The sequence below is a fragment of the Dasypus novemcinctus genome, chromosome 1 (genome assembly GCF_030445035.2).
Source record: "Dasypus novemcinctus isolate mDasNov1 chromosome 1, mDasNov1.1.hap2, whole genome shotgun sequence".
Lineage (NCBI taxonomy): Eukaryota > Metazoa > Chordata > Mammalia > Cingulata > Dasypodidae > Dasypus > Dasypus novemcinctus.
This window is the reverse complement of record NC_080673.1, coordinates 154,590,505-154,603,754: the sequence shown is the minus strand read 5'-3', so window position 1 is coordinate 154,603,754 and position 13,250 is coordinate 154,590,505. Positions and strand designations below refer to the sequence as shown.

Genomic DNA, 13,250 nt, shown 5'->3' with positions numbered 1-13,250 from the left:
CTTATCAGCAGCACCAGGAATCTGTGTTTTTTCTGTTGCGTCATCTTGTTGTGTCAGCTCTCTATGCGTGCAGAGCCATTCTTGGGCAGGCTGCACTTTCTTTTGTGCTGGGCAGCTCCCCTTACAGGGCGCATTCCTTGCGCATGGGGTTCCCCTATGTGGGGGGAAACCCCTGCATGGCATGGCACTTCTTGCATGCATCAGCACTGCACATGGGCCAGCTCCACATGGGTCAAGGAAGCCCAGGGTTTGAACCGCAGACCTCCCATGTGATAGGCAGATGCCCTATCCATTGGACCAAGTCCTCTTCCCGAGTTGAGGGTTTTCAATGTTGAAGTTTTGATGTTGCAGTTTGATGCTGAAGCTGGAGTCCCAGGGAGAAAGACAGAGTAGTTCACCTGATAGTCTACAGCTGACTTTGGGTAGAAAACAGGATCTGAGCCCAGAGGAACCCAGGAAGCCTAAACCCTCACAGACATTGGCAGCCATCTCGCTCCAACATGTGAAAATAGACTTTGGTGAGAGAAGTAACTTATGCTTTATGACCTAGTAGCTGTAAGCTCCTATCCCAAATAAATGCCCTTTATAAAAACCAACCAACTTCTGGTATTTTACATCAGCACCCTTTTAACTGACTAATAGAACAGGCTAGTAAGATAGGAAATTGGTAGACGGATCTGGAACCTAGGAAAAAATCTCCCCAAGATTCCATCACTCAGAAGACTTCCTCCAAAAGCCATGAAAAGCCCCAGATGTTCTCAGAGACTTTATCATTAAGCCCTCCTGAAAAAATTAATGGGAAAAATGAGCAATTGAAATGGTAAACAGCTAAAACTCTTCCTATGCTCTCATCGTACTTCCCAGCTTCCTCCCCTTAATAATAACTAAAGTACGCACTTTAATAAATAATGCAGGGAAACGGACTTTGGCCCAGTGGTTAGGGCATCCGTCTACCATATGGGAGGTCCGCGGTTCAAACCCCGGGCCTCCTTGACCCGTGTGGAGCTGGCCATGCGCAGCGCTGATGCGCGCAAGGAGTGCCGTGCCACGCAAGGGTGTCCCCCGCGTGGGGGAGCCCCACGCGCAAGGAGTGCGCCCGTGAGGAAAGCCGCCCAGCGTGAAAAGAAAGAGCAGCCTGCCCAGGAATGGTGCCGCCCACACTTCCCGTGCCGCTGACGACAAAGAAACAAGACGCAGCAAATAGACACCAAGAACAGACAACCAGGGGAGGGGGGGAAATTAAATAAATTAATAAATCTTTAAAAATAAATAAATAAATAAATAATGCAGTTAGAACACAGACAGTAACCCACCTCATAACTCCAAATATAGTGATGCCAAAGCATAACAAACTTAATCAAGGCATCAAAGGGGGGATATAATATAGCCTGTGCATGAATTGAAACTTATCTAATTCTGTATCCAAGTGTGCCTAGTTTCTAGAAAGCCAATTAAGTGATATAGGCCCTATAGGCTTTTAATATTCAGAAAGGATGTAGACTGAATGTGTATTCAAAGTTACATCCAGATGGAATGTGGGCGATATGTTAATTCAAGCTTAACTGGAATGTGGACGATATGTTAATTCAAGCTTAGCCAGTATTCAAACAAATGGCTAAACCCTATAAAAACTAACAAAGAAAGTCTTTTTGACCCCTAAACCTCTCCTGGCCTGACCACATGTGTCTCTTGTATAAAAATAACCTGGCAGCAGACTTGGCCCAGTGGTTAGGGCGTCCGTCTACCACAAGGGAAGTCCACGGTTCAAACCCCGTGCCTCCTTGACCCATGTGGAGCTGGCCCATGTGCAGTGCTGATGCGCACAAGGAGTGCCCTGCCACGCAGGGGTGTCCCCTGCATAGGGGAGCCCCACACGCAAGGAGTGCACCCCATAAGGAGAGACGCCCACCGCAAAAGAAAGTGCAGCCTGTCCAGGAATGGTGCTGCACACACGGAGAACTGACACAACATGATGATGCAACAACAACAAAAAAAACAGATTCCCGTGCCACTGACAACAACAGAAGCAGACAAAGATGACGCAGCAAAAGAAAACAGAGAACAGACAACTGGGGCGGGGTGGGGCGGGGCGGGGTGTGGGGGGAAGGGGAGAAAAATAAATAAATCTTTAAAAAAAAAAAACCTGAAACTCCTACTCGGGGCTCCACTTTTTGGACAGGAGTATGCTGGGCCTGGCCGGTCATAATAAATCTTCCTTCTCAGAGATTCCTGAGACCTACCTTTCAATACATAATCACTGAATCCTCTCTGCTTCCACTACACAGCAAACGTTTAGTAACCAGATTGTATAAATAACTTTCAAAACCCAACAGTTCAAAATAAGCCCAACTTATAAATTAGCAAAAGACATGTAGAGAAAATTCAAGTAAGAAGATATGCAGATGGCAATTAAGCACATTAACTATTAGAAAAATGCTAATTAAAAGTACAAGAGTGTTTGAACAGCTATTCCATTCCTTAGATTGGAATGTCCTTGGCCCAATATACCTACAAGGTTAGCAAATTATTTCACTGAGGTTTCTGCTTGAAAGACATTGCATTAGTCAGTCAAAGGGTTGCTGATGGAAAATACCAGGAATGGATAGGTTTTTATAAATGGTATTTATTTGGGGTAGAAGCTTACAGATACCAGGCCATAAGGCATAAGTTATTTCCCTCACCAAAGTCTATTTTCACGTGTTGGAGCAAGATGGCTGCTGACATCTGTGAGGGTTCAGGCTCCTTGGGTTCCTACCTTCCATCGTCTTGCTTCTCTCACAGTTCAGGGTTCCCTGCTTCCCAAGGCTCCAGTTTCAGCATCAAAATCCAACATCAAAACTCCAACATTAAGAACCCCCAACTCTGTCCTTTGCCATGCCTTTTATCTGTGAGTCCCCACCCACTAAAGGGTGGGGACTCAGCGCCCTACTGGCACAAGAGGTTTATATAATTACTTAATCAAGTAAACCGATGAATCCAATATAATCTAATATGCCCAGAGGAAAAGATCAGTTTACAAACACAATCCAATATTTCTTTTTGGAATTCATCAATAATATCAAACTGCTACAGACATCTCCTGTAAAAGGCCATTTTTTTTTTAACTCCCCCATACTCTCCTCATTGAAAATCCCTAGCCACACTTGATGCCTTTGCCTTGCTTTATTTTTTTCATCCCCACTTGACATTTTATTATATATTCACTTGTTTATCTATTTGTTGTCTGTCTCCTCCATTAGAATGCATTTCCTCCATGAAGGCAAAAAGACTTGTCTTCATCATTATGTGCCTGGCACACAGTAGGCAAATAATATTTCTTGAATAAATTGCAGCACACATTTGCATGTTTGGAGGGCTTACTTCCATATTTCTATCCATGATGTTTTGCCCAGATTTCCTTGATTTCAGACCTCACCTGCCTTGAGATCATCCTCTTAGTTCTTTTTTTTTCCTCCCTCCCCCTCCGTCTTCCCACCCTGCTGTTTTTACTGTGTTCATTTGCTGTGTGATTTTCTGTGTCTATTTCCTTTGTCTTCTCTTCTCATTTTTCTCCTGTAGGCTTCACCAGGATCAATCCTGGGGACCTCTGATGTGGGAGAGAGGTACCCTGAGGCTTACGTCACCTCAGTTCCTGGTTTCTGTCGCATCTTGCCTTGTCCATCCCATGTCTCTCTTTCGTTGCATCATCATCTTGCTGCATACATCATCCTTCTGCATCATTTTGTTGCATCATCATCTTGCTGCCTGGCTCATTGCGCAGGCCTAGCACACCTTTTACCAGGAGGCCCTGGGGATCAAACCTGGGTCCTCCCATATGGTAGATGGAAGCCCAATCACTTGAGCTACATCCACTTCCCATCCTCTTAGTTCTTTATTTTACTCTCTTTCCAACTTTGCTAGAAGGACACCTACCTCTAGCCTGTTGATCCCAGCCACCCCACTATGAGTCATTATGCCAGAGTAGCACTGGTACAAGCAGGCATAGGTAAAAGAAAAGACCTTTTGGACAAAAACACCCACAGGTGTTAGAGAAAGAAGCTATCACCAAAGCTGTGAGATAATCCTGGCATGCTTTTGAATACACTCTGGTCTATATAACATAGGTTTAGAAGCACCCCAATAAAGACCATTGGTGGTTAACATACCAGGAGTTTATACTTGTTATTGACTTTTACTTGACAGTGAACATTAACCTAAGGAAGAACTGCAATCCCTTACTCGTCATTCAAGTATAATGCGTCTTTTCCTTGCCCTTTTTTCATTTTAGCTAACTTCAGAGGGTTCTTGGCTTTCTTTAAAGGAGACACAGTTTCCTTTAAATTATGGATTCAAAAGCCACAATGACCCAGAGTTAGGCTTCTCACAACAGAGACCACAAACCATTTAAAATTTTTCAATATGAAAAAGATCCTAGGATCTGCAAGTACATTCCTTAACTAACACCACCATGACAAAGTTGCAATATGCCAGCAGTTACTGAGCTAGTATTTCTACCTTCAAACATTCTTTCCATGCATTAAAAAAATAACTCTGAAACATTTTAGATTTTTTTTTTTCTGTTAGTACCAAAACATAATTCTTTATCATGATATAGAATTTTAAATGTTCTGGCACATTAAATTATTTAAATTTTTCTTAGTAAACATTATTATCCCTTTATTTTCAGAAAACAATCCTGCTTTATTTCACCATACCATCTGTAAATTATCCATTAATTCAGTTTTCTACACCTGTAACTTATCCAAGATTTTAAAGAGAACAATTCCTCAATAGGGTTAAATATTGCAAGCTGTGTACTAAGAAGTGGTAAGCCTTTCTCTTACCCAGTTTCAAATGTTTTTGGAAGGAACAAAAAGTGTCATTTTTGAAGGGACTGAGTGGGGAAGAGGAAAGAGCCACAGCCTCTACCAACAGCAAGACTGGAACACTGCTACAGGAGGGTACACCCTGCCATTTACACTGGCACTCCACTAGTCAGTGCTTACCACACGGCTGCTTGATGGTTATATTCAAGATATCCAAGAATTGTCTCTGTAGGTAAATTTAAAATCAAAGTACTTATGATTCAACTTTTTAATAAAATTACCTTTCTTCCCTCTGAAAATATTATTGTCTCAATAGTAACAATTAATTGGTATTTGGAAACCAAGAACAAGGAGAAAAATCTATCACTACTTAGAGGTGATTTAATAATGTTTGACTTGGACAGTTAAGCTAATAACTTAATATATACTGTTATCATGTGAGAAAGTTAAAAAAAATGGCTTATCATTTTTTAAGCTGAAATCACTTCTATATTTCCATTATCTATAAAATTTATTCTATTTATGCCATTGTGTGATGGTCTAGGTTAAAAACTAGTCCCACACCCAAAATAAAAACTAATAACAATGCTGGACTTAAAAATACTGCTTTTTACAAACCAGAATAACCACAGTTTCTGAATTCATTTCTTTATTTCTACATGCATTCAAGTTATTAAATGCCAGACAGTCCAGGGGGGTATAATAACAAAAAAAAATTGTAAGACCTAATTCAATCACTTAGGCAAAGTATCACTTAGGGCAAGTTAGTTAAGTCTCTTTCTCTTGACCTGAAAAAAAAAAAAGAAAGAAAGAAAGAAACAAAAGAAAATTTACCACCTATTTAAAGCTTTTCTGAGAATTAAGTGAAATAATGTATTAGAAAATACCTAGGACAATCCTTGTTAAAATTCAGGCACTCTAGATTACCTTTCTTCCTTCTCCCTGACCAAGACAATAAGGCACATTTGAGGGGAAGTATAATATGAAAAATTCTATTCTTTAGGAATTTCAGAGTTCTTTTCAGAACTCTGCTCTTTTGGAAAAAAGCATCACCTTGATGATGCTTTGATTTGGACTTTTTTTTTTTATCCTCAAATCTGTAAGTTACTAAATTCCCATTGTTTAAGCCAACCCATTTCATGGTATTTGCGTCAGCAGCCTAGGAAACTAAAGTAGATTTTGGTGTCAGGAGCATGGGGTGCTGCTATTGCAAATACCAAAAATGTGGAAATGGCTTTGGAATTGGGTAATGGGTAGAGGTTGGGTTGGAAGAAGTGAAGCACTTGATAGAAAAGACCTATATTTCTTTGAAGGGACTGTAGTTAGAAATACAGGATGCTAAAAGTTATTTCCAATGAAGCCTTAGAAGAATATGATGAATGTATTGTTGGAAACAGGAGAAAAGGAGATCCCTGTTTGAAAGTAACAGGGAACTTGACAAAATTGAGTTATGATGTCAGATGGAAAGAACTTGGGAGTAATGAACTTTATATATATATATTTAACAGAGGAGAGTTCTAAGCTAAGAGTGCAAAGTGCAGCCTGATTTTTTCCCTTGAAGTTTATAGTAAAATTCAAGAGGAAAGGGATCTGCTGAGAACTGAACTCTTGGGCACAAAGAAATCAGATACTGATAGTCTGGAAAATTCTGAGCTTCTGAAAAGTTAGTGCCCAGAGAATAGTGCTCCATGTGAGGGTTTAAGTGAACATGGATCCAGTCAGCCATTTCACGGCAAGTTAGGATTAGAGATGCAGTTATCCAGGAAGGATCTGAGGAAAATTCTTTAGTCTGATGGATTGGATCCCTATAAACTACATACAAAACTGACAAGTGTTTTGCATCATCTTTACAAAAGGAAACACTGGTAGCCTGGACTAAAAGAGACTAAGAAGGAACAAATTGAAGGAAAATCACTTCAAGGGCAGAACCATGGAAGATGAGGTCTGGAATGAAGACTCTTCTTGGGCCAAGAGAGCAGGCCCACTAACATGAGTGGAAAGGGTAAATCCAACACAGCACTTGGAGAGCCTGCTTGTCTAAAATACTCCACCTAACCGAGGGATTCACGGACAGGGACTGGAAAGCCATATTATAATATATTTTAGTTCTCAATTTCTCATTTGCATTGGCAGTGACTTCAATTGCTATGATTACAAACAGCCATTTATAAACACTATATTAGCAATAAATTTTAATTATCAAAATTATCAAAATTTTGCTTATGTATGTCACATGCTTTTTGAAGATTATGCCATTGTTCGGCACATCATTTGTTGCCAAACACCATCTGTTTTGCATCTTAATTTTATCCTCATATCTCATTAAGATGTGTGTGAGCGTTGTGGATGCAGTAGTAACTGTTTTTGCTATTTTGATGGAAATACAGTATATGTGACTTATTTCAATTTCTCTCTTGCAGAGGAATTACTCAGCACAATTCTCTTAGGCTCCCAAGCAATTGTAAAGAAAGTACCATTTTCCCTCAATTATTGGTTTAGACCTTTATTTGCTTATAATTTTCTCACCACATATCTCTATATCTTCTACAACCTCACAGTCTCATTATTTCACCAACTATGCTCTCACTAAAGCTTTCTTCTTTACTCAGATACTTCTAGAACTCATCAAAGACTTTGAAATTTATGACCACACTCTCATCTTTGATGGTATGCAAAGTTCATTTTCTATGATAACACTCACTCATAGTCTAATAAGAAAAGGATACCCACAGGGAACAAAAGCCATATAACTGAACTTAAAGAGATCTGAGTCACAGCAGGACCTCAATTTAGAGTAATTTTAATTTTAAACCCAAGAAGAGTATTAGAAGTCATTTAAGTGCTCCCAAGTGTGACAGAGTTGGACACAGTTGTGACTTCTCTACACATGCCTCTTCTGTTCCTTTTATTAAATCTATAGTTGGCACGGGGGTTGGTGTATATCCAGGAGACTTGAATCTCTGGGTTGTCCATGGGCCAGCTAGGCCCTGAGCCTCAGTGGAGTTGCAATACCTACTCTCCAGTTCATTGGACTCACCCAGGACAACTAACAAGTAGATGAGGATGGACAACCACTATACCAAGGAACTGAGTCTACAACTGCAAGCAAGAGAGAGTCCCATCCATCAGCCATATGGGATTGAGGCCCCCTCTCAATTTCAGGTGGAGTGGACATCACCATCCCAGAATCCTCAGGATTGGGGAATAAAATATGGACTAGAGTGGATTTACTGGTATTTTACTATAGATTTATTGTGATTCCAGCAATGGAAGAAATGATATCATTGATGCAGAGACAGTGGTCATTAGAGGTGCTGAAGGTTGGGAGAGGGAAAAAGAGGTATAATAGGGGGAATTTTCGGGACTTGGAATTGTCCTGAATGATACTGCAACAACAGATACAAGTCATTATATATTCTGCCATAACTTACAGAATTGAGTGGGAAAGAGTGTAAACTACATTGTAAACTATAATCCATGCTTAGTGGCAATGCTCCAAATGTGCTTATCAATTGCAATGAATGTACCACACTAATGAAAGAAGTTAATGTGGGGAAGAGTATATGGTGTGGGGAGTAGGGCATATGCGAATCACTTATATTTTTCTGTGTAACATTTTGTATAATCTAAGTATCTTTTAAAAAATATATTTTAAAAAAAAGAAGTCATTTAGACTAATGTCTTCATTTTACAGATGAAAGAATGAGGTATAGAAAATGTATCTGTAGGGAAGCAGACGTGGCTCAACTGATAGAGCATCCACCTACCAAATGGGGGGTCCAGGGTTCAATACCCAGGGCCCCCTGACCCGTGTGGTGAGCCGACCCATGCACAGTGTTGCCATGTGCAAGGAGTGCCATGCCACGCAGAGGCACCCCCATATAGGGGTGCCCCACGCACAATGAGTGTGCCCCTCAAGGAGAGCCACCCCATGTGAAAAAAGCGCAGCCCACCCAGGAGTGGTGCCGCACACATGGAGAGCTGACACAACAAAAAAGAGACACAGTTTCCCAGTGCTGCCTGACAATGCAAGCAGATGCAGAAGAACAGCAAATGGACACAGAGAGCAGACAATGGGGTAGAAGGGGAGAGAAATATATGAAATAAATCTTTAAAAAAAAAAAAAGAAAGAAAATGTATCTGATAGGATGTTTTTGGTTGCAAGTAATAGAAAATAGCAATCAATTTGGATGACACAAATAAGGAAATATATCCTCCTACATAATTTGATGTCCAGACACAGCACATGAAGGCACCCACAGCTGTACCTTGGTCAGCCCACCTCCCACATGTTAGCATCAACTTCTAGATATGTGCAAAATGGCTGTAGCAGTTTGAGGACTTACGTCAGAATCCTGGAAGTTAATGGATAGTGTTTGGAGGTTTGAGGAAGATGAATCTCTTTCTTGAGTCATTTTCAGAAGCAGGGAAACTTGATGAAGAAGCCTAAGAAGTCTTACCCTCTTGTCACCTGTTCAATTCTAAAGTAATTACCGGCAAAGGAAATGCCATATTATTATTACATTTAATGGATATAGTTATTTCAAAATTTTTAAAATGCCTTTTTAAATAAATCTATCCACGATGTATTTTTCAACTAGAGCAACTCTTCATTGTTCCTGTTCTGCAGGAACACTCAGTCTAGAAGAGAAAGAAAGGGAAAGAGGGAGAAAGGTGGGAGAAAAAAAACTACATCACTTACTTAGATTGTGCGAGACAGCCTGGTGCAATCATATTATGATTCTCCTCTTTAGTCTGGAGTGCAGTGAGTTCCACCATATTAACCATCACATCGTTTGTGTGGCCTGGAAGCTGGGGAAGCACTGAAATTATCTTCTCTACTAAGTTGTCTCCATGATGTCCAACTGCACCTGTTGACACAGACAAAAAAATAAAAGCTCACAAAATGGGAGGGAAAAAAAGCTGGATAACTGTTTTAGAATGTCCCTTCTATACAAAAAAAATAACAAATTTTTGTTTCTATTACACACATCAATAACATAAGCTTACTATTTTGCCCTTTTTAACACTGATCACACTCAGTTACCTACTGAACATGTGCCTCATATGTTGGCCTCAATGCTCCATGATGGAAAGTACCATGTCTACCTGGGTTACCTCAAATATTCCCAGCATGTGGTACGGGGCCTACATATGGTGGGTATCAGTAAGTTTTGCTTAATAAATTAATAAACGATCAACATATAGTTTGCAAGGTAAAAAGTGTCATAGGATGATACTATGCACAAATTTTAGAGCTGAAAATAATTTCTTCATTTTACTGATGAAGACACTAAGACCCAGAAGGGCTTACAGATCTGACCAAGAAGGTAAGGCTTATGAATAGCAGAGTTTCCCTCAACTAGAACCTAATATTCACAATGGAAACAATTCTATTTATCTAATTCGCTCTGCACCTATGATGTCTAGCATGGAACAAGTTAGTAGGTTCTCATTAAGTATTTGTTGGATGAAAGAAAGAATGAATGAAAGGTAACATGTTCCAATGACAGTATTTATTGAGTGTATTTTGTATGCCAGGTATGCTCTAGGTGCTGTATATGTATATATTTTTTAAGATTTTATTTATTTCTTCCCCTTTCCCCCCAGTTGTCTGTTCTCTGTGCCCATTCGCTGTGTTCTTCTGCATCTGCTTGCATTATTCAGCAGCACTGGGAAACTGTCTCTTTTTTGTTGCATCATCCTGCTGCATCAGCTCTCCGTGTGTGTGGCGCCACTCCTGGGCGGGCTGTGCTTTTTTTATGTGGGGCGGCTCTCCTTATGGGGCGCATTCCTTGCTCGTGAGGCACCCCTACACGGGGGCACCCCTGCGTGGCATGGCACTCCTTGTGCGGTAGTACTGCACATGGGCCAGCTTATCACATGGGTCAGGAGGCCCTGGGGAATGAACCCTGGACCCTCTGTATGGTAAATGATGCTCTATCAGATAAGCCACATCCACTTCCCCTGTATATGTATTAACTCCTTTAATAGCATATGAATTAATGAGCTCAAATTAAAATCCAAGACCAATAACACAGTTGGTCTTGGATTTCCATGACCATGGAAATGACTCTTTCCATGAATCAAGTTATCTCCTAAAAAGCCATCATTACTTGGAAGATATCCTTCCAACAATGGGTGGGATTTGTCACATCTACTTGTTTTGATCCCACCTACTTCAAATGAATTAAGTTTCTCTCCTTTCCTCTCTTGGTTACCAGGTTACAGCAATGGGACAGAAGAACTAGGCCAGAAAGGCTAAACCAGGAACCCAAGGAATCTTCTTCATCATCATCATCTTCATCGCAGTAGCTATTATTTATTGAGGGCTTAGGATATACCAGATACTAAGTTCCATGCTGGGTATTATTATCCACTTAATTCTTACAACAATTCTGATAAGTAGGTGATGGACTTGGCCCAGTGGTTAGGGCGTCCGTCTACCACATGGGAGGTCCACGGTTCAAACCCCGGGCCTCCTTGACCCGTGTGGAGCTGGCCCATGCGCAGTGCTGATGCGCGCAAGGAGTGCCCTGCCACACAGGGGTGTCCCCCACGTAGGGGAGCCCCATGTGCAAGGAGTGCACCCCATAAGGAGAGCCGCCCAGCGTGAAAGAAAGTGCACCCTGCCCAGGAATTGCACCGCACACAGGGAGAGCTGACGCAGCAAGATGACACAACAAAAAGAAACACAGATTCCTGTGCCACTGACAACAACAGAAGCAGACAAAGAAGAACATGCAGCAAATAGACACAGAGAACAGACAACTGGGGCAGGGGTGGGGAAGGGGAGAGAAATAATAAATAAATAAATCTTAAAAAAAAAAATTCTGATAAGTAGGTATTATTACGCTCATTTACAGAGCAGAAGGTTTAGTTTAATTTGTATCATTGATATAAAGGTGGTGGCCACCAGAGGTTCTGAGGGGAGGGAGAGGGAAGAATATGTAGAACTGACACTGAAATATCTTCCAACTACAGGATCTGAGATCTAACTAAGTTAAGCCAATTGTTTGAAGGCTAAACTTTTTTAGTTAACAGGACTAGAAAGTTACCATTCCTGTATGACCCCGTGGATTTTACATGAACATGTATTATTAGTGTCACTACTGTAAGGCATGTAACATCTTCACTTGCCTCCACTAACATGGAATAAAGCGAGAACAAGAACCAAGGAGCCTTCTTAAGAGCTCAGTCCCACTGCCAAACGGTTCAAAAGATATAAGTGCAACAAAATCCTTCTCTACATTTCACAAGAGCTCGCTCCTTTCTGATTCTCTATCATGTCTTCTCAGTGTTGTCTTTCATCACTTTCAGATGTTTCACTTTAACTACATTTCTCCTATCTTTGACTCCTGATGTCTTGTTAAGCAATCAGTTTAACATTCCTGAACTTGCTTCAACTTCTTTAATCAATCACTTTTCTCCTGAGACTTCAGGATCAACTCTGCTCTGCAACTCCTAGGATAGGTTCCGCCCTTGGGAAGAGGGAGAAAGACTTGCTTAGTTTCAGTCCTGTTGAATGAGGAACCTTATAACTCTGGGATTCAGTATTAGGAAGCTCATTTGCCCATAGGTACAAGCCACATTCTTTAACAAATAATAAAATGATTTGGGCCTCTTTTGCAAACCTTTATCTCATATTCAACAGATTTGGAATGTGCATGGGGTAAGGAGTGTCAGTTATTAGATTCCCTTTAATACTGCTATTTCTAACACTACCTTTTCAGCTTATGATTGCCTTACATCAGTCAGATCTAGGACACAGGGGATGTACTAAACTGCATATAGGATACCAGTCAAAAACCTGCTTAAGCTTGATGTTCACCAGGTAGGACTTTGGGATAGTGTGGAGTATGGTATGAGATCATAAGACAAGACAGATAAAGTTAATTCAATAAGCATTGGTTCCCACATAGAAATGTTAGATAAGTGTATCAGATGATATTCATTATATTGTCACCAACCTGATTCTTCTCTTATATTCCCTATTTCAGTGAAAGGATTCAGAGAATTGTCCAAGCTAGAAAACTTGGCATATCTTCATATCCTTCCCTCAAATCTTTGCCATTTTATCAGCCACCAATTCTATTATTTTCTAATTTAAGTATTCAACTCCTCTCCTTTCTCCTTCCTATAATTTACCTAACTTAAACTCATATTATTCCTGAACCTGGATATCACAATTGCTTCCTGTAGCAGTTTGATACAGTTATGAATTCCAAAAATAGATATCGGATGTTTGTAAACTGGTCTCTACCTGGGCATGATTAAATTATGATTAGGGCTTTGATTGGGCCACATCAATAGGATGTTGAGTCCCTACTCCTTGGTGGGTGGGGCTCACAGATAAAAGGCATGACAAAGGACAGAGTTGGAGTTTTGATGGAGTCTTGAGCTGGAGCCCCAGGAAGTAAGCACACAGAGGAGTCTGGTTGTGAG

General features: G+C 40.6%; 1 protein-coding gene across 2 annotated transcripts in view; it reads right to left on the bottom strand.

Moving 5' to 3' along the window:
- Positions 1–13,250, bottom strand: part of SCFD2 (sec1 family domain containing 2) — a 502,615-nt gene that overhangs the window by 471,935 nt on the left and 17,430 nt on the right. For both annotated transcript variants that reach the window (XM_004460622.3, XM_023589439.3), the window contains exon 2: positions 9,508–9,676. In XM_004460622.3, coding sequence (XP_004460679.1) covers positions 9,508–9,676 — 169 coding nt within the window. The remainder of the gene's footprint in view (positions 1–9,507; positions 9,677–13,250) is intronic.